At 42.5% G+C, this 22,276-nt stretch overlaps 1 protein-coding gene and 2 long non-coding RNA genes across 5 annotated transcripts in view; 1 reads left to right on the top strand and 2 right to left on the bottom strand.

The window, feature by feature from the left end:
- Positions 1-15,670, bottom strand: part of ptpn3 (protein tyrosine phosphatase non-receptor type 3) — a 55,864-nt gene extending 40,194 nt beyond the window's left edge. Inside the window, exons 1-2 of one of the 3 annotated variants that reach the window (XM_064325351.1) lie at positions 15,455-15,670; positions 1,289-1,433 (exon numbers count right to left, since the gene is read on the bottom strand). In XM_064325351.1, the coding sequence (XP_064181421.1) occupies positions 1,289-1,417 (129 nt within the window). In that variant the 5' untranslated portion in view covers positions 1,418-1,433; positions 15,455-15,670. Of the gene's footprint in view, positions 1-1,288; positions 1,434-14,493; positions 14,936-15,454 lie in introns of those variants that run through there. The other 2 variants (XM_064325433.1, XM_064325267.1) reach the window with 2 other exon arrangements.
- Positions 2,420-5,120, top strand: LOC135250243 (uncharacterized). The gene is made up of 2 exons (XR_010328888.1): positions 2,420-2,681; positions 5,070-5,120. It is a non-coding gene; the product is annotated as an uncharacterized LOC135250243 (long non-coding RNA).
- Positions 15,671-17,800: 2,130 nt separating the features above from the next.
- LOC135249653 (uncharacterized) lies at positions 17,801-19,664 on the bottom strand. The gene is made up of 3 exons (XR_010328740.1): positions 19,217-19,664; positions 18,274-18,321; positions 17,801-17,992 (listed from the first exon to the last, which is right to left on the bottom strand). It is a non-coding gene; the product is annotated as an uncharacterized LOC135249653 (long non-coding RNA).
- Positions 19,665-22,276: the final 2,612 nt, after the last annotated feature.

Genomic DNA, 22,276 nt, shown 5'->3' with positions numbered 1-22,276 from the left:
CAGTGGAGGGAGGGTTCCTGCTTTAGTGTATGTAAGATCTGTACATTTTGTAAGATATTTTATTAACAATGTTGTATTTTGTTTAATTTTACTTATAACGATGTAGGCTAATGATAATAATGTTTATGTATACTGTATGTTATGTGCTGAGACCAAGGACCACAATGCAGTGAAGCAGGAACCCTCCCTCCATGTCACTAAGGTTGGTGACACCCGGGGCGGTCGACCGTTGGTGTCACTCGATGTTGTTGACTAGGGGGTGGGTGGGGGGTTGCTGTTGGATGTTGCCGACCAGGGTTATGCATTCAAACGATAAAGCGATTCTCGTCACATTAATACTGCTAATGAAATCGACCGGCAGTAAACTGCATCAGGGAAATTACCTGTTTCAACCAGTCGTAACACACAACACCGCACAAAAAATTTATTGCCAATCATTTCGGTGTCACCCCCCTCTGATGGTGTCACCCGGTGCGGTCCGCACCCCCCCGCACCCCCCTAGTGATGCCTCTGCCACAATGGAAATAAGTTGGTGACTTTTTTGTGCTATCCTTGACAATATTAGGATGCATGACTTGCTGTAACATGTATTTTAATAATTGCCAAATAAACTAAATTAAATTAAACTAAACCCACCTCAACAGCTTATGCTCTGCAGTCAGGTAAAGGTGGTGCAGGGGGTTGTACTTTCCATCTAAAACATGACTGATCTAAAATTAGGGGAATCACACCCCAATAAGCCCTGTGGACCCCCAGCACATGCAGCTCTCTGGCTAGTCTCTCCACTAAGCCTTGTGGACCCTCAGCAAACACAGCTCTCTGGCTAGTCTCTCCACTAAGCCTTGTGGACCCTCAGCAAACACAGCTCTCTGGCTGGTCTCTCCTCTAAGCCCTGTGGACCCCCAGCACACACAGCTCTCTGGCTAGTCTCTCCTCTAAGCCTTGTGGACCCTCAGCAAACACAGCTCTCTGGCTAGTCTCTCCACTAAGCCTTGTGGACCCTCAGCAAACACAGCTCTCTGGCTGGTCTCTCCTCTAAGCCCTGTGGACCCTCAGCACACACAGCTCTCTGGCTGGTCTCTCCTCTAAGCCCTGTGGACCCCCAGCACACACAGCTCTCTGGCTGGTCTCTCCTCTAAGCCCTGTGGACCCCCAGCACACACAGCTCTCTGGCTTGTCTCTCCTCTAAGCCCTGTGGACCCCCAGCACACACAGCTCTCTGGCTGGTCTCTCCTCTGTATCTCCATCGGTCTGGGCATGTACAGATAGAGAGGTGGACAGAACTCACGTTCATCCTGAAGCAGTGGGAGGTGTCATCCAGGAAGCGCACAGTGCAGACCACCTCAGCCTTCATCTTGTCTTTAGTCTCCGCCATGTTCCCCAGACGAGCCCCCAGCACGCCAAACCTGGAATTCATCCCAAACGGGGGGAACCTAGGGGACGTAACGGAGATGTTACTGCTTTTCCACAGAAATGCCCAGTGTTCTGCAAAAATGCGCCATGTTCGGCAGCCCAGTACAGTTTGCACTCCCAGCTTCCACCAAGTGCACACAAGCAGGACAGGCTCAAGGTTTAGTTCAGTTTGTCTCCCAAGTGTGTGATTCCATAGGATTACCTTAGTGCCAAGGTCACATGATCATTTCACCACAGATTCATTGCCGTGAAAGCAGGCGTAAGCCCAAGGGATCAAAATCAAGAATGGACTTTACTCCTGCATTCTACACATGTTGTTCAGAACTTGGGTCTTAACTTTGTTTTCCGTTCTGAGCTTCCCTCTCCTTTAAAACACAAAACTGCAATACAGGCAGACACACATATCCCCATGCACTGCAGCTTAATTCCCATGCACTGCAGCTGAATCCCCATGCACTGCAGCTTAATCCCCATGCACTGCAGCTGTACCCCCATGCACTGCAGCTGAATCCCCATGCCCTGCAGCTGTATGTACTGCATCTGAATCTCCATGCACTGCAGCTGAATCCCCATGCCCTGCAGCTGTATGTACTGCATCTGAATCTCCATGCACTGCAGCTGAATCCCCATGCCCTGCAGCTGTATGTACTGCATCTGAATCTCCATGCACTGCAGCTGAATCCCCATGCCCTGCAGCTGTATGTACTGCATCTGAATCTCCATGCACTGCAGCTGAATCCCCATGCACTGCAGCTGCAGCACGGGCAGAACGGCACCGCAGGAGCAGGCCGATCCCGGTGAGATTTCTCTCACTATCGAGCGGCGAGTGGTGAAGCAGCAGGACTGCAGGCCCCAGCACGGCGAGCTCATGCACTGCTGTGCTACAGAAGAACACACTGCACAACAAGTTCACTGACACACTGAATCTGATGCACCGCTATTGGAAGAAAATTTTAATTCACAGAAAATATCACAGCAGTTATCCGTGTTGCCATGGAGAACAGTCTGTACAGTCTTCAAAATCCAGGATTTTTGTATGACGTCTGACTTAAATCTGTTTTACAGGTATGAATGTTAGGTCTGGCTTAAATCTCTATTTTATGGGTATAAATGTTAGATCTGGCTTAAAGTGACAATCTCGAAGATTTCAGTTTCGTTCTCTATGGCGGTGCCAATGGCGAGAAGCGGTAATTGCAGGTGTGTTTTTGGACCTCACTTTCCATAGATCCAACCGGATCCAACCAGTGTCGCCTGTGTGACGTCAGTCAGTTGGCACGCCAACTAGAACACTTAGGGTAAACGTCCCTATTAAGCCCACGTACCATATAAGCCCACTTGCAACTTCCGAGTCAAATTTAAAAAAACTACATCATCATTTTTTGCTGTGTGATGTTTTTTCGAATGAAGCTGCTTGTTACGTAAATGACACTTTTTATTGTAAGTCAATCACATTTGTCCATATTGAGTTATCGAAGCATATGTGTGGCATGTGCCTGCTGATCCCAGAAGAAGTTGCAAAAAAACTTAGGTGATTTTGGTACCCTCAGAAAATAACATTTTTTGTATATTTCTACTCCTGTTTTTGGAAAGTACTCACTTGTTATCAAAATTTAAGTGATTAGTGTTTTGAATGAGACATATGTTAGAATATTACCTGAATTAGAAATATTGTGTCTTTTGAAATCAAAATATGGGTTTTAGCACGCTAGCAAACAGACCACATGCTGCATCAATACAGTAGCTACATAGTATGGTTCATTGCGATGACATAATGCATGATAAGCATGTATAGTTTATATTTTTGTATGCAGTTTATATTATTATACTGTTAAATAGACAATAAATGTGTATGTTTATCTTTATTTATTTTTTAATTAACATTTTTACCTGGTGGGCTTAAAGGGGACTCTAGCAAAAAAATCACACTGTCTGAGGTGGATGTAAATGAGTATAGCTAATTACTTCTCTACATGACCAATTTATACTTTTCATATTACCTTAGTGCACCATATATAGATTTATTTCATATAGTTGTTTTTTAATGTCATGTGAGTAGAATCAAATATTCTGTCTTTTAACCATAAATTCACTGATGTTCCCTTTAAGCCCACCTGTTCCCATTAAGCCCACTTTACTGTGTTTCAATGGGGATTTTCTCCCTTTTGACCCTTGAACCATTTTCCTCCCTAATTTTGATCTCACCTGATAAATCAGCTCCATAATTCAGATAATTAATACCCATATTTAAATATCAGTGATATTGCATAGGTCAATTAATTCTGGATAGGCCTGTGTTCTCTTAACATTAGCAATAATTTTTTAATCTTTACTTTTCAGATGAGTTTTAGTTTAAGATGACTAAAACACGAAAGAACTACAGTTCATGCCCACGCATGATAGAAGCGCAAGTTCATCCTCTGCAAAGCAGGGCTGTAGGGACCTGGACCATTCTATTTGCGCAATCATGAGGTCATTGAAAATCTACAAAAATAAGATGAAAGCCATGAACGACTTGCTAGCGTAAGACAAAGACAACCACAACGTGGGCTAAAGATTGAAGCAAACAAATAAAATAAAGCTTAGACCACCGTATAACCTGTTATGTTACACTACTAAGATGGAGCATGGAGCAAATGATAGCCTTACTAAAACGATACAATCACCTCAAAGAGCATAGGCCTACGTTTAGTATAGGAGAAAGTAGAAATTGCAGAAATGTTGACATCTTTCTTGTTTATTTTGTTTAAGTTATAGGCTAATGATACATGAGCTTCAATATGTTGTGACTGATGTCTCCTGATAATGAACTGTATGTTTTAATGTTACTCCACAATGAACTGAATGGTTTTAAAATGTGTTTTTACAATGTCTTCAAACTACTATCCTAAATGTGATTAACATTTGAAAAGTTATTGTTTAATTGTAAATCCTGAAATTCACTCATTTACTATCCTTAGAACATTAGTATTGAACTTGAAATTGTTTTTCATTCAGTCAATCGGTCTTCAGAAATCTTCATAAAAACACCTGCACTTTCAACCAGCTGACTGGACCAGAAATTTTGGCCAATTTCAAATGCCAACAGCACACCATAGGATAGAGATACAGACAAAATTACAACACATATTGAAAGATGAAGTATTGAAGAGTAATTTCCACTATAGTTTTGATTTTGTTCGTAAATAGTTTTTTGGCTACATTCCAAAGAAGACATGTTGTAAGTTTAGCTTTTTCTGTGTTGACAACACAGCAAAAAGGCTGGTCATGCCTATTTCAAATGCCATTTACAGGCCATAGGATAGGAGTGGAGACAAAATGAAAATAGCTATTGAGAGCTAAGAGATTACAGATTTGAATAGAACAAGTTTGTATTGTTAAGATTTTTTAAATATATATTTATTTATCAACAAATCATGAAGTGGGCTTATTTGGAACACCCATGGGCTTAAAGGGTACGTTAGGTACCCATTAAGCCCATGCCAGACTTTTGACATATTTTGACAAATTAAACAATAAAAACATTAGAAATTGGTATAAATGAATTATTGACACTTCAAATGAGAGATTAGACTTTCATTATAACTAAAATGTTCTCACTTAAATTGGGGCAGTATACATGAAAAATGTCTGAAAAGCGGATTTGGTGGGCTTAATAGGGACGTTTACCCTACTATTTACTGAATAAAAAACGGTTGTTATAAAAGTAACGTTATGTACATACTCATTCGTTGTCTAACATTAGGCTAACTCAAGATGTCTTTACACTGCTGAGCCGGGTTAAAATGCCGTAGCAAACCTGGGGTAGAATTAGTGATGATCAATTTCTGCAAACGTTCTTTATCCACCTTTTGCCCGGTATGAACATCTTTACACTGCAGAGAAGAATTTGCGGGATTCGCTGTGGCTCTTGCAATTATGTATCTCGTGCACAATAAACAGTCTTTTTCGTGAATGATTGTTGTGTGGTATTTTTGAAACAACTGCCTTGAAAAATGTTACCCCTGGTGTTTCTGGTTTTGCTAGCTAAACTGTTCGAGAATAAAGCTGAGCTGGGTGTTAAATTAGCAATCAGAACAAGAAGAACAAAACAAAAACAAAGGAGATTTCATGAAAAAGGGCATAAAGGCTGAAGGAACATATGAATGGTAAATGGTAAATGGACTGCATTTATATAGCGCTTTTATCCAAAGCGCTTTACAATTGATGCCTCTCATTCGCCAGAGCAGTTAGGGGTTAGGGGTTAGGTGTCTTGCTCAAGGACACTTCGACATGCCCAGTGCGGGGTATGAGGAAGAGTAATAAAACAATAACAATGCTAATCCATACTGCCGTATTCTTTTATTTCGTTTTCTCCTGTATGACGTCTTCAGAAATCAGACCCGGCTCTGCTCCACATACCCCGGCTTTATTCCGATCATTATAATATATTGATGAACTCGATGGCAATGTAAATAACGGTAACGTTAAGGCCAGTTCAGATCAATGATTTGCAACGAGGCGAAACGGTTTTAGAATGTTGCAGAGAAAATTGCAGCAGTGTGAACTGGCTAGTAGCAGAGCCGTTGCCTGCCCTGAGGTTTTAAAAGACCGTCCTTGTCAAATCACCAAGTGCAGTTTTAGAACGTTTACAATTAGACGTCTTGGAATTTTGCAAGTTGCACCCAGTCTCGTTGCGAATCATTGATCTGAACTGGCCTTAAGTTAGCTACACTGCAACGTTGCAACAAGGTAGCATTGCATTCGAGAGACGGTTTGTGAGGTCGGTACGGATCGGTAGCGTTAGCTAGCGTATTTTTCCAATTGTTAGCCGACATTAGATTGTGTTTATTACATGAGCTAGCTAGCTAACGCAACGTTACCTGATATGAGAGATGGATACTGTGCGCAACGTTGTCTAAACTAATGTTGTCTTTCTTGACATGGTCCGGTAGCTAGCGTTAGCTGTGCAAATAGCTATGTAATTTAGTAAAGTTACATTGTCATTAAATGTAATATGAAATCAACATCAAAAAATAATGTGACCTCTCATGTTACACAAAAACTTTTTAGGGTTCCATAACTCCCCCCACCCCCCCTTTCTCTGTTATTGTAACGCTAGCAGACAGCGGAAAAAACAGTATGCCGCTCACACACAAGTGAGTTGAAGAGCGAGCCTGTTGTGTTAATTCCGCCTACCCTCTCTGGCGGACCAACCACTGATGGGTGATGAAAAACGCGTCACTAACTGTGCGCCGCTTGTGATTTTTTCCCCGGAATGTCGCCACAGACACCAAGTTTTTAAATCATGAATTATGATAATAATAATAATAGTATAGCCTAAATTAATATAAAAATAGGCTCAATCACCATTGTGTTACCCAATGCAGCGATAGATAGTGACTTAAAAGACATTTATTTTAATGAAAATCTTTGACATTATTACTTTCAATTTCTGTTTTATGGGTATAAATGTTAAGTCTGGTTTAAATCTCTGTATTATAAGTATAAATGTTAGGTCCAGCTTAAATCTCTGTTTTACGGGTATGAATGGGTCAGGTCTGTCTTAAATCTGTTTCACAAATGAAATTGTTATGTCTGACCTTTTTCAATCATTTTGTTTCAGGAGCTGTAAAATGTTTCAGAAGACCTTTAGCTGAACCCTTAAAAAAACATTACCAGTACTGAATATACAATAAGATAGAGCTGTGACTAGCAGTTCATACCCACAGCCATCTTTCTCCTGTTTGTGCACAAGTCTCAACTGTAACACAGTCTGCAAATGAAGATAATGAGACTGCTGTTACTTAAGATGCACACCAGAGTGACCCATCACTTTGGACTCAGTGATTTTGCCACCAGCACGGGACAGTATTTACCTGAACATTTTCCTCATATTTGATCTGTTCAATGTCTAAGAGTCTTTCTCTGTAAAAAGCTGGCACTACAATGAGAACTCATAGTTTCGAAAACAGTGTAAAACTTTCTCAGTTTTCAAGGACATTGCAGTCCGAAAGCTAAAAAAAGGATAATCACACAAAAGCAGTCTTGCGTGTTACTCAATATGCTTCATTCCTCATTGCTAAAATGTTTGTGCAGCCATACGGCCATTTCCCAGAGGGCTTTCCTGCGGCCAAAGTCTCAGCTGAAATTGACTCCCGTTGCTGGATGGCAGCATCTATCATCGGATTTCCCAGGGGCACTTGCTATTGATCTTCATTTGAAGACTCAGACCACCATAGATACTAAAGCAAACAGAGCTGAAGGGCAGATAAGTTCTAGTGGCACAAATACAAAACACTACAATAATACCACAACAATAGTGCAACAACACTGCAATAACGCTGCAACAATGCTGCAACAACACTGCAATAATGCTGCAACAACACTGCAACAATGCTGCAACAACACTGAAACAACACAGCAATAACAGAGCCTATAACCCTGCCACAACGTGTACAAAATCTGGCTGAAAAATTTCTCCCCTTCAGTCACATCTGTGCAGCCAGTACACTGTGTGACAGTAAAAGTCAATCAGAAACATTGTGCATTACAGCCATTCACCACCTACCACACCCCACTGTGCACTACAACCATTCACCACCTACCGTACCCCACTGTGCACTACAACCATTCACCACCTACCACACCCCACTGCGTACTACAGCCATTCATCACCTACCGCACCCCACTATGCACTACAACCATTCACCACCTACCGCACCCCACTGTGAACTACAGCCATTTACCACCTACCGCACCCCACTGTGCACTACAACCATTCACCACCTACCACACCCCACTGTTCACTACAACCATTCACCACCTACCACACCCCATTGCGCACTACAGCCATTCATCACCACCTACCACACCCCACTGGCTACCGGTCGCTGCCAGGATCCGGTTCAAAGCCCTGACCCTTGCCTACACTGCTGCCAACAGGACAGCCCCCATCTACTTGTAGGACATGACCCGATTCTATGTGCCTGCTCAACCACTCCGCTCTGCAGCAGCAGGGCACCTTGTAACCCCTCCCACCCGCCCAAAGGGATCACAGAGCTTCTCCACCCTAGCTCCCCAGTGGTGGAACGAACTCCCCGTCCCTCTCCAAACCTCCCCCTCACTACCCATCTTCTGCTGTGGCCTGAAGACTCATCTCTTCAGACTATACCTAGACTAACCACCACCACGCTGTGTATTTCACTCTAAATCTCCCCCCTCCCTTTTTTCATGACACTTGTTACATGTTGCCCCATCCCAGCACTTTTCGGCAATTTGTATTTGTCCTAATACTGTAGCTTTTCTTCTGCCTAGTTGGCTCTGCAGAGGTTAGGTCTGAATAGTGTTCACTGTGTGAACTAAACTGTTCTCGGCTAGAAATAGCTGTACAAAATAAGTATTGTACCTTACTGAACCTGTGTTTAGCAGTTGTCTATGACCATGAAATGCACTTTTTGTACGTCGCTTTGGATAAAAGCGTCTGCCAAATAAATGTAATGTAATGTCATCACCTACCGCACCCCACTGTGCACTACAACCATTCACCACCTACCGCACCCCACTGTGCACTACAACCATTCACCACCTACCACACTCCACTGTGCACTACAACCATTCACCACCTACCGCACCCCACTGTGAACTACAGCCATTCACCACCTGCCTCATAAAGACACTTCACAGGTACAGCTATATCACAGCTACATTATCATCTCTTAAAGACAGTCTTTTGAGATTATGTATTATCATCAATTAACAGAACATGCAGAGTAGATGCACAGAGCATGCCTTTATTACCCATTTCCACAACAAACTCCAGTCCAGCAGCAGCCAGTCAGACACCATATTATGACACAGTAGTGAAGGAACCCTAGACAGAGCCATAGCAGGCTGACGTCACACACAGTCTGAAATACAGTCACCCAGACAGAGAACAGCTTCGCACAGAGCAGCTTAAAGCCACCACAGAACTAAAAAGCACAATAAAGTCTCCTCAGCTTAGAGGCTTTTGAAACTTGACTTCATTTTCTTATATTAGACACTTCAACTAAACACTGATTTTGCTATTTTGTCTGAAAAGAAATTGTAACTACTGCAAGTATTGATAGATAAGAAAGGCAGATCTTCCCACTGCTGTACCTAAATTCATAATGATCAGTTTAAAAAGTAGAACTAAAAAGCAGTGGCTGTTCATTTTATGCACTCACCACTGCTTGCAGTTAATTAATATTGTTAGTTAAGTTAACTAATATTGTTAATATGTAGCCTATATAATACAGACAGTAGACCATCCATGAACGGGTCAGCGCTAGGTAGGGTTGTTCAGCTGATCCAATGCTGTATCTAAAATGTGACTCTTTCAGTGTGCCATTTAAATTCTCACTCCCAGGGGTTGCATTTAAACTGATATCTTCAAATACTATTAAAGGCATACTATGCAGGATTTTTTTTTAACTTGCTGTGGTCCTGTGTTAACAATCAAATAGGTCTTCTTCCATTTTCCCCTTAGCTGGGACATTCCACAGTCACCTACAGCAACTCACTCACTCACTCACTCACTCACTCACTCACTCACTCACTCACTCACTCACTCACTCACTCACTCACTCACTCACTCACTCACTCACTCACTCACTCACTCACCCACCCACCCACCCACCCACCCACCCACCCACTCACCCACACACACATGCACTCACTCCCACACTCACTCACATACTCACGCATTCACTCACACACTCGCACTCATGCACTCACATACAATACTGCTTGTGTTTTTGCATAGACTGCATTGTTACTGTTCTTGTTTGTGTTAGTGTTAATCAGTTTAACCTTCAGGGTCCAAGTTGAACTATGCGGTTGTTCCCTGCACTTGGAACGGTAGTTCTCTCTAGGGTTTTCGACATACTTGTTCCTGGTTATGGTTATATACTTTGTTGTACGTCGCTCTGGATAAGAGCGTCTGCCAAATGCCTGTAATGTAATGTAATACTCACGCATTCACTCACACACTCACACTCATGCACTCACACATTCACTCACACACTCATTCACCCACTCACACACACAGGCACACACAAGCACACACACACATACACACACACACTCACTCAATAACACAGTAATACAGTAACACACTCACTCACTTTCATACACTAAAACACTAACTCACTGGCTATGTAAAGGACTGAGTTTAAACATGCTCAGCCTTTGTTTTTAAATCTGTCTCTTATTCCATCTCTCTCTTACCCTTTCCTTCCTTTCTGTCACCCTCTCTACCTCCCTCTCACTCTCTCTTTCTCTCTTCCTCCCTCCCTATCTCTCTCTCTTCCAAGTGCAGTCTGACAGGTCATCGTTCTCCAACAGAGTGATAAATATTTAAAATATTTTCTAACAAAAGCATTGTACACACCCACTTACACACACATAGATGCTCTCTCTCACGCTCTCTCCCACATGCATGCATACAAAAACACATGCACACACACACATACACAAACAAGCACACACATACACACACACACACGCACAAGCACACACATACACACACACACACAAATCACACACACACATGAATGTGCACACACACACGCAAACACACACAAGTACACAGGCACACAAATACAAGCACACACATACACGCGCACACGCACACACACACACACACGCACAAATGCACACACACATGCGCAAACACACACACTGACATACCCTTGATTACAGAGTCTCAGTGCACCCTAAACTTCATAATTTAGACCTTTCATGCGCCCATACTTAGTGAAAACATCTAGGAGGGGAGTCTCTCCCAGTGGTGTAAATGTCACAAGCAAACAGCTCAAACGAGGGAGCAAAACTGCAGCATCCTGCCAATACTGAGGCACTGAAAAAGCGCCCTTTAAGGAGGACTTCAGCATTAAACCTGACAGAAACACCCCAGGCTGCTGTTAGACCCCAGATGAGTGAATGAGTCACCCTCCGGAGCAGGGCAGTGAACACAAACATTAAAACAAAAATGAATCTTCTTTTTGCCTCCCCTTTTGCAGGAGATACTATATGCATTATAGCCAGACGTTCACACTGAATGTGGAGGTGGATGGGGGGGTCGTTGGTGGAGGGGGTTGGGGGTGTTGGTGGAGTGGGTGGGGGTCGTTGTTGGACGGGTGGGTGGGGCGTTAGTGGAGGTGGGTGGGGGGGTCGTTGGTGGAGGGGGTTGGGGGGTGTTGGTGGAGGTGGGTGGGGGGTCGTTGGGGAGGTGGGTGGGTGGGGCGTTAGTGGAGGTGGGTGGGGGGGTCGTTGGTGGAGGGGGTTGGGGGGTGTTGTGGAGGTGGGTGGGGGGGTCGTTGGAGAGGTGGGTGGGTGGGCGTTGTGGAGGTGGGTGGGGGTGTTAGTGGAGGGGGTTGGGGGGTGTTAGTGGAGGTGGGTGGGGGGTCGTTGGTGGAGGTGGGTGGGGGGTTGTTGTGGAGGGGGTCGGGGGGTGTTGGTATTGGAGGTGGGTGGGGGGGTCGTTGGTGGAGGTGGTGTGGGGGGGTTGTTGATGGAGGGGGTTGGGGGGGCAGGGCATTGGTGGAGGTGGATGGGGGGTTGTTGGTGGAGGTGGATGGGGAGGTTGTTGGTGGAGGGGGGTGGGGGAGTTGTTAGTGGAGGTGGGTAGGGGAATTGTTGGTGGAGGTGGGTGGGGCATTGGTGGAGGGGGTTGGGGGGTGTTGGTGCAGATGATACTTGTTGTAATGTTATTTCTTTAACAAGAAACACTGGTTGTTTATCAAATTCAAAATATTAGCAGCACATGAAAATTTGTTTTTGATTGTGATCCACATTTGGTAGCTATTGACTAAAGCAGGACACCACTTAGCTCCCGCTAAAATACTGGGCATTCCAGCGACACTCCTGCTGTGACTGGGTATTTAACACTGCGCACTGATGCTTATCCTAGGTGATCTAAATAAAGAATGCAAGAACATGCCGACTCCTGCAAGTCACAGCCATCTGACCACAGCTCACTGCGAACTGTGAATGACTGACCTTTCCACCTGAAAGAGCTCACAGACTCTCACTCAAACTGCAACTGGGACTGAAGGAAGGGCTAATGTCGGTAGAACACTTTATCCCACTTTGGACAGGAAGACATTCTTCCACATAACAGAAAACACATTTATTTCCAACTTTCCAAAAAGTTGGTCAGTTGATATAAAATTTAACAAAGAATGGGAAAATTATAAAATGATTTATATTATATTCAGTTCTGTAAAGGCACATAGAACTACCATGATTATGAGATATTACTAACGCATTTTGGCTATTTTAATTATATTAAATTTATATCACAAATGATTCATTTTGGGGGGTGATTGTCATGCCCAGCTCCGATACCTGTGGGTGGAGTGAAGATGGGATGCTCTTCCTAAAACCACAGTGTATCTGTGCTCTAATTGGCTATGCTTGGGACAGACATGTGTAGAAGAGGCACAGAGAGAACTTTAACCTGGGTGGAATGGCTGTAATATGTAAATCACAAAGGGTGTCATGGACAGAAACAGCCTTTAGCCCAAAGCTGTGCGCTTGTGCGAGGCAGCTGCCAGTATAGGCTTTTAAATTTACATCCCAGTCATTAAGCAGACACTTTACACAAAGCCATATACACAGAGTCACTCTCACTGTGAGTGTACAGAGTCACTCTTAGTGTGAGTCTACAGAGTCACTCTCACTGTGAGTCTACACACAGAGTCACTCTTACCGTGAGTCTACACACACAGAGTCGCTCTTAGTGTGAGTGTACAGAGTCACTCTCACTGTGAGTCTACACACAGAGTCGCTCTTAGTGTGAGTGTACAGAGTCACTCTCACTGTGAGTCTACAGAGTCACTCTCACTGTGAGTCTACACACAGAGTCACTCTTACTGTGAGTCTACACACAGAGTCACTCTCACTGTGAGTGTACAGAGTCACTCTTATTGTGAGTCTACACACAGAGTTGTTCCTAGTGTGAGTCTACACACAGAGTCACTCTTACTGTGAGTCTACACACAGAGTCGCTCTTACTGTGAGTCCACACACAGAGTTACTCTTAGTGTGAGTCTACATACAGTCACTCTTACTGTGAGTCTACACACACAGTCACTCTCACTGTGAGTCTACAGTGTCACTCTTACCGTGAGTCTACAGAGTCACTCTCACTGTGAGTCTAGAGTCACTCTTACTGTGAGTCTATAGTCACTCTTACTGTGAGTCTATAGTCACTCTTACTGTGAGTCTACACACAGAGTAACTCTTACTGTGAGTCTACAGAATCACTCTCACTGTGAGTCTACAGAATTAGGCCGATACCCATTGATAATTAACATTGAAAAAGAGCACTTAAATTTTGGATGCACCTCAAATAAAGTCTCCAAGACACAATGCAATTTCAAGCACTGAAAACCCAAGATCTGAAACCCAAAAAGAGTCCTCTCGGTCAACTGGTCATGAGACTCACTAACCAACTAAAACCAAACACTGACCAAACTCAGACCAGCACTACTTTACAACCAAAAATTAGAGTAAACCAAATAATTAAACAAACAAAAGATGCCTATCTGGAACATTGGAATAATGAAACCAAAACACAAAACAAACTTAATTGCTACTTGGCCTTAAACCAAGAATACAATTTGGCAGAGTATCTCTTCTCTGTCAGAGATACAAAGCAGAGACAAATCCTGACCAAGTACAGGCTCAGTGACCACACCTTAGCAATTGAAAAAGAAAGGCACAAAAAAACATAGGTACCAAAAAGAAGAGCGAATATGTGGTCACTGCAAGACAGGAGAGGTGGAAACAGAGATGCACTTCCTCCTTACTTGCACAAAATATTTACAAATTAGAAAAAAATATTTCCAAAAATTATCCTAAATTATAAATAATTTTTATTTCATATCAAAAAAAGAAAAATGTGCTATTCTTCTTGGGGAAGGAACAACAGCCCCAATTGCAGAACAGTTCATTTCAGCCTGTCATAACCAGAGGGACAGTGAGTGACCACCCACCCCATATAAACATGTGAGTATTTATTGATTTACTTATGCTGTTATTGAGAGAGAGAGAGAGAGAGAGAGAGAGATTTACCTGCAGTGGAAACACATGGCTTGCTAGGGGATTAATCATTAATCTCGTCATTTCCTTTCCACAGAAACACACCTGAGACCAGCAGGGGCAGCTCTCGCAAAGGGATCCAAGTTTAGCTGCTCACCCACTAAGCAACAACCATTTTGACGTTTAACCACGACCAAATTCAGAGACTGCAACAGCAGACCGGCCTGTAAAACTCTGGCACAGCACAACACGACTCTCACTGTGTCCACACCTGAATGACTGCAGCTTAATTAAACAACTCTTCTGCTTGTTTTCCTTAAACGCCTTTCTGCTTCATCCTGCTTACTTTTATTCCTGAATGCAAGCCGCACTGGGCTAGTCAACTATACGTGCATATAGCCTACGTTATACGTTTTTAGACAGATGGTTTTTATAAACACAGATATAATTCTAACAGGTTACGTATAAAGCACATTTACGATAAAATGCGATAAAACATAGTATTATCTCTCTATTTCTCTTCCCCAAAGCTGTAATCTGACCCAGTCGAAAAAATACACCCTATTCCAAAAATAGGACGAGAAATAGGCTATAGCTGAAAAGTTAGTGGCTAACCTACGTTAACTTGATTTGATAATGACTGTCAACCACTGACACAGTATCCAAACTCGGAGAATGTAGCGTAGGCTATAACTAGTTATCTCAACAGTAGTTCCATTCGGGACGAATATAACTGCGAGAAATAAAAAAGTTAAGCTAGCGAGCTAGCTAATTAGGCACAATCAAACACCAACACGGGCGGCTGTCAACCTTATTGCAACCCCACCAGGATCTAGCTAACTACAAACATTTCCCTGTCCAAAACACAGACAAACTCTACACGCTCTAACTTGCGAAATAGCTCACTAGGTCCAAGCTGTCTAACGTGTTACGTTGTCGTTACCTACCAGACTTGGCCAGACCAGCAAAAGTAAATATTTTAGAGAGAAATTACCTGAAACATCAAGAATGTTGTGCTTTTAATTTATTATCCAAACGTAGCAGTTTTCTAGGTCGATGTAAAGTATCCACACGACTTCTTGAAAACCGAGAACAGGTGTCAACAGCTAGCAAGCTAGTTACGATTTTCAGGAAGCAGAACGTTTTCCCTTTCCTCACAGTGCCGTATGCCCTCCGCCTCTCCCCTGGAATCCCGATTTGCGCGAAGAATTTCTCGGTAATCTTCGGAATTCATCGGACACTCGAGCGATTTCGACAACTGCTTTTCTTCTGCGAGTTTGTTTGCATCGAGAATCAGCGCAACAATGTTGTGACATCCAGGCTATGATTTCTTTCGCTATATTGAAACACCATTCTTATATTATACCTTAGCTCATAATCTATGTCTTTGTTTTTAAGATTGATTTACAAATTGAGATCTCATATATATCCAGCCATGTGCATAAAATGTTGTGCATAACAGATCTTTTATGTTATTGTTCATCTTGTCAGGATATAGTTAGGACAATAAAATCTGATAAGACATAAAAATATTTGTTCACACGGATAACGAATCATGAGTAGAGCACATTATAGCTCTGTTAATGATTACAATAATATGTACCATCAGCCGCTGAAGGGTTGCAGGCAGACAGAATAATGAACTTTAGGTTATCTGTTTTTCCCCCTTCAAGGTCAAATTATTCCAAATTTGACAGAAAGCCATAAGGTGTGGCAGATGGGGATTATGATATACTACTCTGACACCTGCTGGTGTTCCAGAATATTGCATTTTCCATGCACAAATATGTAAACCAGTGAAACATTTTATATACACAAGAACTGCCTGCTGGTCTGAAGACTCATCTCTTCAGAATATACCTGGACTAACTAACTATCACTGCTCTGCAGGGCACTCCCAATCTGGGTTCATTTTTATGAACCCAGCAATATTTCCGATATTCAACAATAGATGCTACAGATTGTAAACTTCCCTTCTCCTAACTTTTCCTGAACTGTGCATCTGATTGTGGCGTCGCTACTATTCCGCGTTTCAGGTAGGCGTATCTTTACTTAATTTGTTCCTGCTGTTGTTAGTTAGAGAATATAGTTGTGCGTTAGTTCAGATAATCTCTCTTAAATTTGTCTCAGCTGTTCTTAGTTGGAGAACATAGTGGTGCGTTTGTTCAGATAATCGGTCTTTAATTTGTCTCAGCTTTTACTAGTTAGAGAACATCGTTGTGCGTTAGTTCAGATAATCGCTCTTTATTTCAGTTCTTGTTAGTTAGAGAACATAATTGTGCTTTAGTTGAACAGTGTATGCAGTCGTGATACTGTTAAATAGCCCTGTATTGTCTTGCTAATTTCGAGCAGTTTCACCTGGTGCTATTCTGCCCTAACGAGCTCATTGCAATTACGTAATTGCCACCACCTATTTTTAAACTCCAACTGAAGCTGCTGGAGGCGTAGGCCGCCTCGTGGTCAGTTTGTCACGTGTCTAACCCTGATTCCCTTGTGCCCGTTGCCTCGCTCCAGACGGGTCATCTACCGCAGGCGCAACATATCTAACCTGCCACCCCTGTGCACATCTCAGGAACTCACTGTTGTGGGTGAACTATGGAACTGTCAGTCAGCTGTCCCAAAAGCTGACTTCATTACTGCCTTTTATGTCTATATGTGTGATATGTTGTTTTTATCTGCTGCTGTAACACCCAAATTTCCCCACCTGGGGATTAATAAAGTCTATTTTATCTTAGCCAAAGCAAAGTCTCTTGACTTCCTGGCTCACAGAGTAACCACAATTGCAGTAGGAGAATTTTAACGGATTGTTAATTTTTCTTAATTGTGCATTTGTTGGTCTGAGGGATTCGTTATCCTGACAAGAAAGGGCTGTAGATGAAGAAAAAGCCACATATTGACATAAAAATGAACAGTTTGTTAGAATTGCGGTATTGCATTTGAGCTTTGCAAACAACGTGCCTAACCGGACAGGATAGAGTTTGAAAAGCACTGGTCTGCAACATCAGTAGCAAGCAATCACTGCATTCTTAATTGAACATCATCATCCCCACATTACCACTGAAACAAGCAGAGAAGCACTTTGCAGGTTCATAAAGACAGAACATTGATTACAGCAGTCCGAAGCACGATTAAAATAATTTTTTTCTGCCAAAGTAACGTGCGCTCTGAGGATGGGCCCAGATCTCTGACACGTCAGGTGCAGGTGCAATCATAGAGAAAATAAAGCAAACTAACAGAAAAGTAAATCAGGAATGTTAAGTCTACCTTTAGTAAAAGGCTGGTTGGAAAATAAAAAGCAAGCAGAGTAAAAGACCAGTACAAACAGTGAGCCTGAAGCTGATTTAGGTCATTTTCATTTTTATTGTATATAAAAGCAAAGACAACATTTTTAACAGTAAGACTTTTGGTAGCGAGGGCGAGCTCCGGGTCCAGCAAACTCGTCGGACCAGGAGCGGCGGGAGTCGGCCACCAACAAGGTCCCGCGGTACCGGATCAGGATGTCAGATCTACTTCCTAGAGGCTTCATCCACATCTGGAAACAGACCAGAGCAAGTCAGCAAACCAGCTCTAACCAGGGAGCCCCATCTCCTGACTCTGTAACCAGGGAAGCCCACCTCCTGACTGTCAAACCAGGGAGGTATCAGACAACATTCCATGCCTGTTGTGTAAACCTTCAGCATGAAAATATTGAAGTATTTTAAAGGCCGAGCAATAGCAATATTCTCTTTGAAGCTCTCACGGGCATAAGCGAACATGAAAAACACAGACAGATACAGAATGACAAAAAAATGAGTAAATGTAAGGGCGGCTCACATTTCTGGTAGCGTGCCACAAGAGATCTGGAGACGGCCTGGCGGATTGCTGCAGAGAGAGAGAGAGAGAGAGATAGTGGAAATTGCGATCTCAGGGGTCACATCTCTCCTGCATCCTGTGAACAATCAGGCTGTTAACAATCATTCTGATTATCAAGACATTTTATAAAGCAATAACTGTGACAGACAGCTACAATACAATATAAAGCTTGCAACAGGCACACCCTGGACCACATTGACGAAGTTCTCCTAGGCGGCAAGATTCTTCTTTAAAATGGTGCATATGACATGTTGATTGAGTGAAATTGTAGCTGTGTGCAACAGACTCCTTGTGAATGCGTGCATTACTGGAAAGTACACAGACTGTCAGGCTGTCACGCCGACCTCCTTGACAGTGTGTCTTTATTGGACACCGAATAAATAAAATAAGAGATGCAATGAAAAGTCTCGTTAGGGTTATGTCTGTATTACTTAGGTGAACACATCTTACACATCCATGATAATTTTGGCGTAGAAAATAACGTTAGGTAGCTACCTAGTAAGTGCTATGCATAAGAGTGGCTAACAACAAGACTAAGGTGGTCATAAAATTTTTCCCGACCGTGAAGAACGCCTTACTCGTTTACATTTTGAATAGATGTGGCTAGACTGGCTAAATCTATCGTGGTTTCCGTGGCAGCACTGTCGACACAAGCAATATCGGACGGGAATTTTGACTACGTAGCGTAGTTAAGCAAAAACTTGAAGGACAGCTAAGGCTGATATATAACGGCGGTTAAGAAAGCATGTTACAATGTTGTAGGTAGAGAATGAAGAGCAGATGAAGCACACAGCATTACCCAACGTTAGACAGATAGTTAATGTTAGCGACCATGTAGAACGGAGGCTAGTATTTGAGGTTAATTAGCATTAGCTATTGAGTCAGTTAAGAGTTGTTTTCTTACCTTGGTAGTTGCAAAAATACACATGGCATGTAATGAATAGCCTTTCTCCAATTTGCCGGTTGAGTCTTTAGTCGTTGTGAAAATCCTATGAACGCGAGTGATGTTTATATTTGGGAGCTCCTATTGACAGCGGGTGTAGAAGGTCGCCATTGCTAAACCGGGAAGAACCGAGCAGTACTAATTACGGGAGCTAGCCTGGAGCTATGAGGCTAAGGGCACGTCATCGTTGATGATCCTTGATAGTTTACCAAGCAAGCATTGTAATCGGTGGCACGGTGGCTCAGTGGGTAGCGCTGTCGCCTCACAGTACGAAGGTCGTGATATCGAATCTCGGCTCTGTGCGGAGTTTGCATGTTCTCCCCGTGTCCACCTAGGTTTCCCCAATCCGAAAAACATGCATACAGGTTAATCGGAGATACTAAATCGGCCAGGGTTGTGAGTTAGAGGCAGGAATACACTTTGAGTGTATTCCTGCCCCTCGCTCAGAACCAGCTGGGGTAGTCCCCCCCAGCCATCTTGCTCAGGTACGGTAGATAAGGTAGGGTCGTTTTTTGAAATAGATCCATAATAGACATAGTCTAGATCCGTGTTTATTGTGTATCTATGAGGTGTTTGCCATACTTCCCAGCGAACGCGAGACGATATGTTTATTGCGTTGACTTATTAACCGGCTACAATATTGCAAAGGAATGTGGATTGAACGTGAGCTCTTGTGCGCTTACCGGCCGGCCTGTGTTGTTCTTTAATACCACGGACAGGTTTGCTAATGATATTTGACGCATTGCGTGTCACGGTGCTGCACTAAGAAAGTGACAGCCTGGTGAACCTCCGGTTTAAGGATTGAATCCCGCCTCGCACTCAGGCAGATAATTTCCTCTTTTACACTAAGGTTTTCTTACGCTTATATTTGCTTTAGCAAAACTGACTGACGGCCACCCATATGCATTTCATGACGGCAAACGTATTCCTTTTATTAAAAAGTTACCAGTTCACCACTCTGCCATTTCTACTAACTACATTTCTTCGCTTGGCTACCGTACAAAACCTTATCGGCAAACGCCACGTTTCTACATTTATGTCACCTCGCCCTGTTCTCTATCTATCTGTACGTTGTGCAACTCCCCATTAAAACATTACATTTAAAATCAAGTTTCACCCAAAAGTATAGCTACTAGTGCTGAACATGAGAAAAACACAACATCTCTCCGCGCCGGCCAGCCGTGTATAGGTGTAACGCCGTCCCACGGAAACTACGGTTCGAATCCGCCCGTGGGCAAATAAATAATCGTTCATAATCGTTCATAATTGATTTGTTCTTCACAGAAGTGTCTCAGATAACGCTTCTTCTTTTTTTAGGTTTGATATTAACATGATATTTGTTCTCCACCTCCATTTTATTATGGAGAGGATCAGGAAATCTTTTCTGCCGAATGAATACATATAAAGTTATCAAAGTAATTACATCAGATCAATTATTGCAACAGTACAAATAGGATTACAACATTACATGATACAATTCTTAATAAACACAACAACAGCCAAGTATAAATGTAAAGCTATATTTGTATTTTCGTTCGTAACAGTATTAGCAGGGTTGATATGCACAAGCATGAAATGTGATTGGGGCTGGGACTGGAGCAGGTGGATTTACCAAGGCTGCAAGGTGACAACAAGGTGCACACATGCAGTCGGACTCCCTGCAGTCGCATGCTGCCGCGGCTGCTGGGTCTCCTGAAGCTCCTCGGAGCTTGGGTGTTAAGAGAAGCACTGGCATTGGTCTGCTTTTGCCAAGTACTTCATGGGCCACTTCTGAAGCAGAAATTATATTTTTATATACAGTGAGCTCCATAACGTTAGGGACAAAGCTGTATTTTCTTTACATGATTCTGTACTTCATAATTTTAGATTTGTAATCAAACAATTCGCAAATTCGCATGTGGTTAAAGTGCAGCTATCAGCTCTCAGCTCTTATGAAAGGTTATTTTAATACATTTTGATTTCACCCTGTAGAAATGACAGCACTCTCTATGCGTACATACAACCCCAATTCCAAAAAAGCAGAGACAGTATGGAAAATGCTAATAAAAACAAAAAGGTGTGATAATGTTAAATATTGTACATTTTATTTACCCTGTACTATATTTAAAACACTACAACAGCACATTATTTGACGTTTTACCTTGTGAATTTAATTGTTTTTTGAAAATATACACTAATTTCAAATCTGTTGACTGCAACACGCTCCAAAAAAGTTGGGACAGTCGAGTGTTTACCACTATGTAACATCACCATTTCTTTTAATAATGCTTATTAAATTTGGGCAATATTTTTCAAGTCAAAGTTTAAAAATGACTGCTTTCTGTTTTATTTGCATTTCATTTACCGTCTCAACTTTTTTAGAATTGGGGATGTACGTACATATTTTCAGGGTGCCATAATGTTCAGGACAAATGGATTCACATGCGTTTCTGATTAGTCAGGTGTGTTCAATTGCTTCTTCAGTACAATTATAAGGGATGCCAATGGAAGGAAGCCATTATGAGACTGGCATATATATATAAAAACAGTCAGAGACATAGGCCAAACCTTAAGCTTACCAAAGTCAACTGCTTGGAACATCATTAAGAACGAGAGCACTGGTGAGCTCAGTAATCATAAAGGGCCTGGTAGGCCAAGGTGGACCTATACAGTTGATGACCAAAGAATTCTCGCTATAATGAAATAACATTAACTGTAAAACAGAGACCTGGACAGTAAAATTTGGGGAGGGTTTATATTTTCATGGGAACTGTACATCATGATGCTGTATAAATGGTAGGTTCTTTATGCCCTTGACCTTATGTTTTGCCATTTTGATACACAGCCTTGTGTAGCTCTATCACGCAGTATTATCAAATTCTCAACATGAAAATTATTATTGTTATTATAATGATTTTCCACTGATCTCCCTTTTTTGTGCGTTGTCAATCCAGGGGATAGGGTGGGAGGGGTAGTTAATATGAATTGCATTACACAAATTCTGTATTGTCTGAAGGTGGAGGCAGCAATATTTGTACTGTG

The sequence above is a fragment of the Anguilla rostrata genome, chromosome 1 (assembly GCF_018555375.3).
Source record: "Anguilla rostrata isolate EN2019 chromosome 1, ASM1855537v3, whole genome shotgun sequence".
Classification (NCBI taxonomy): Eukaryota; Metazoa; Chordata; class Actinopteri; order Anguilliformes; family Anguillidae; genus Anguilla; species Anguilla rostrata.
This window is presented reverse-complemented; position numbering and strand designations above follow the sequence as displayed.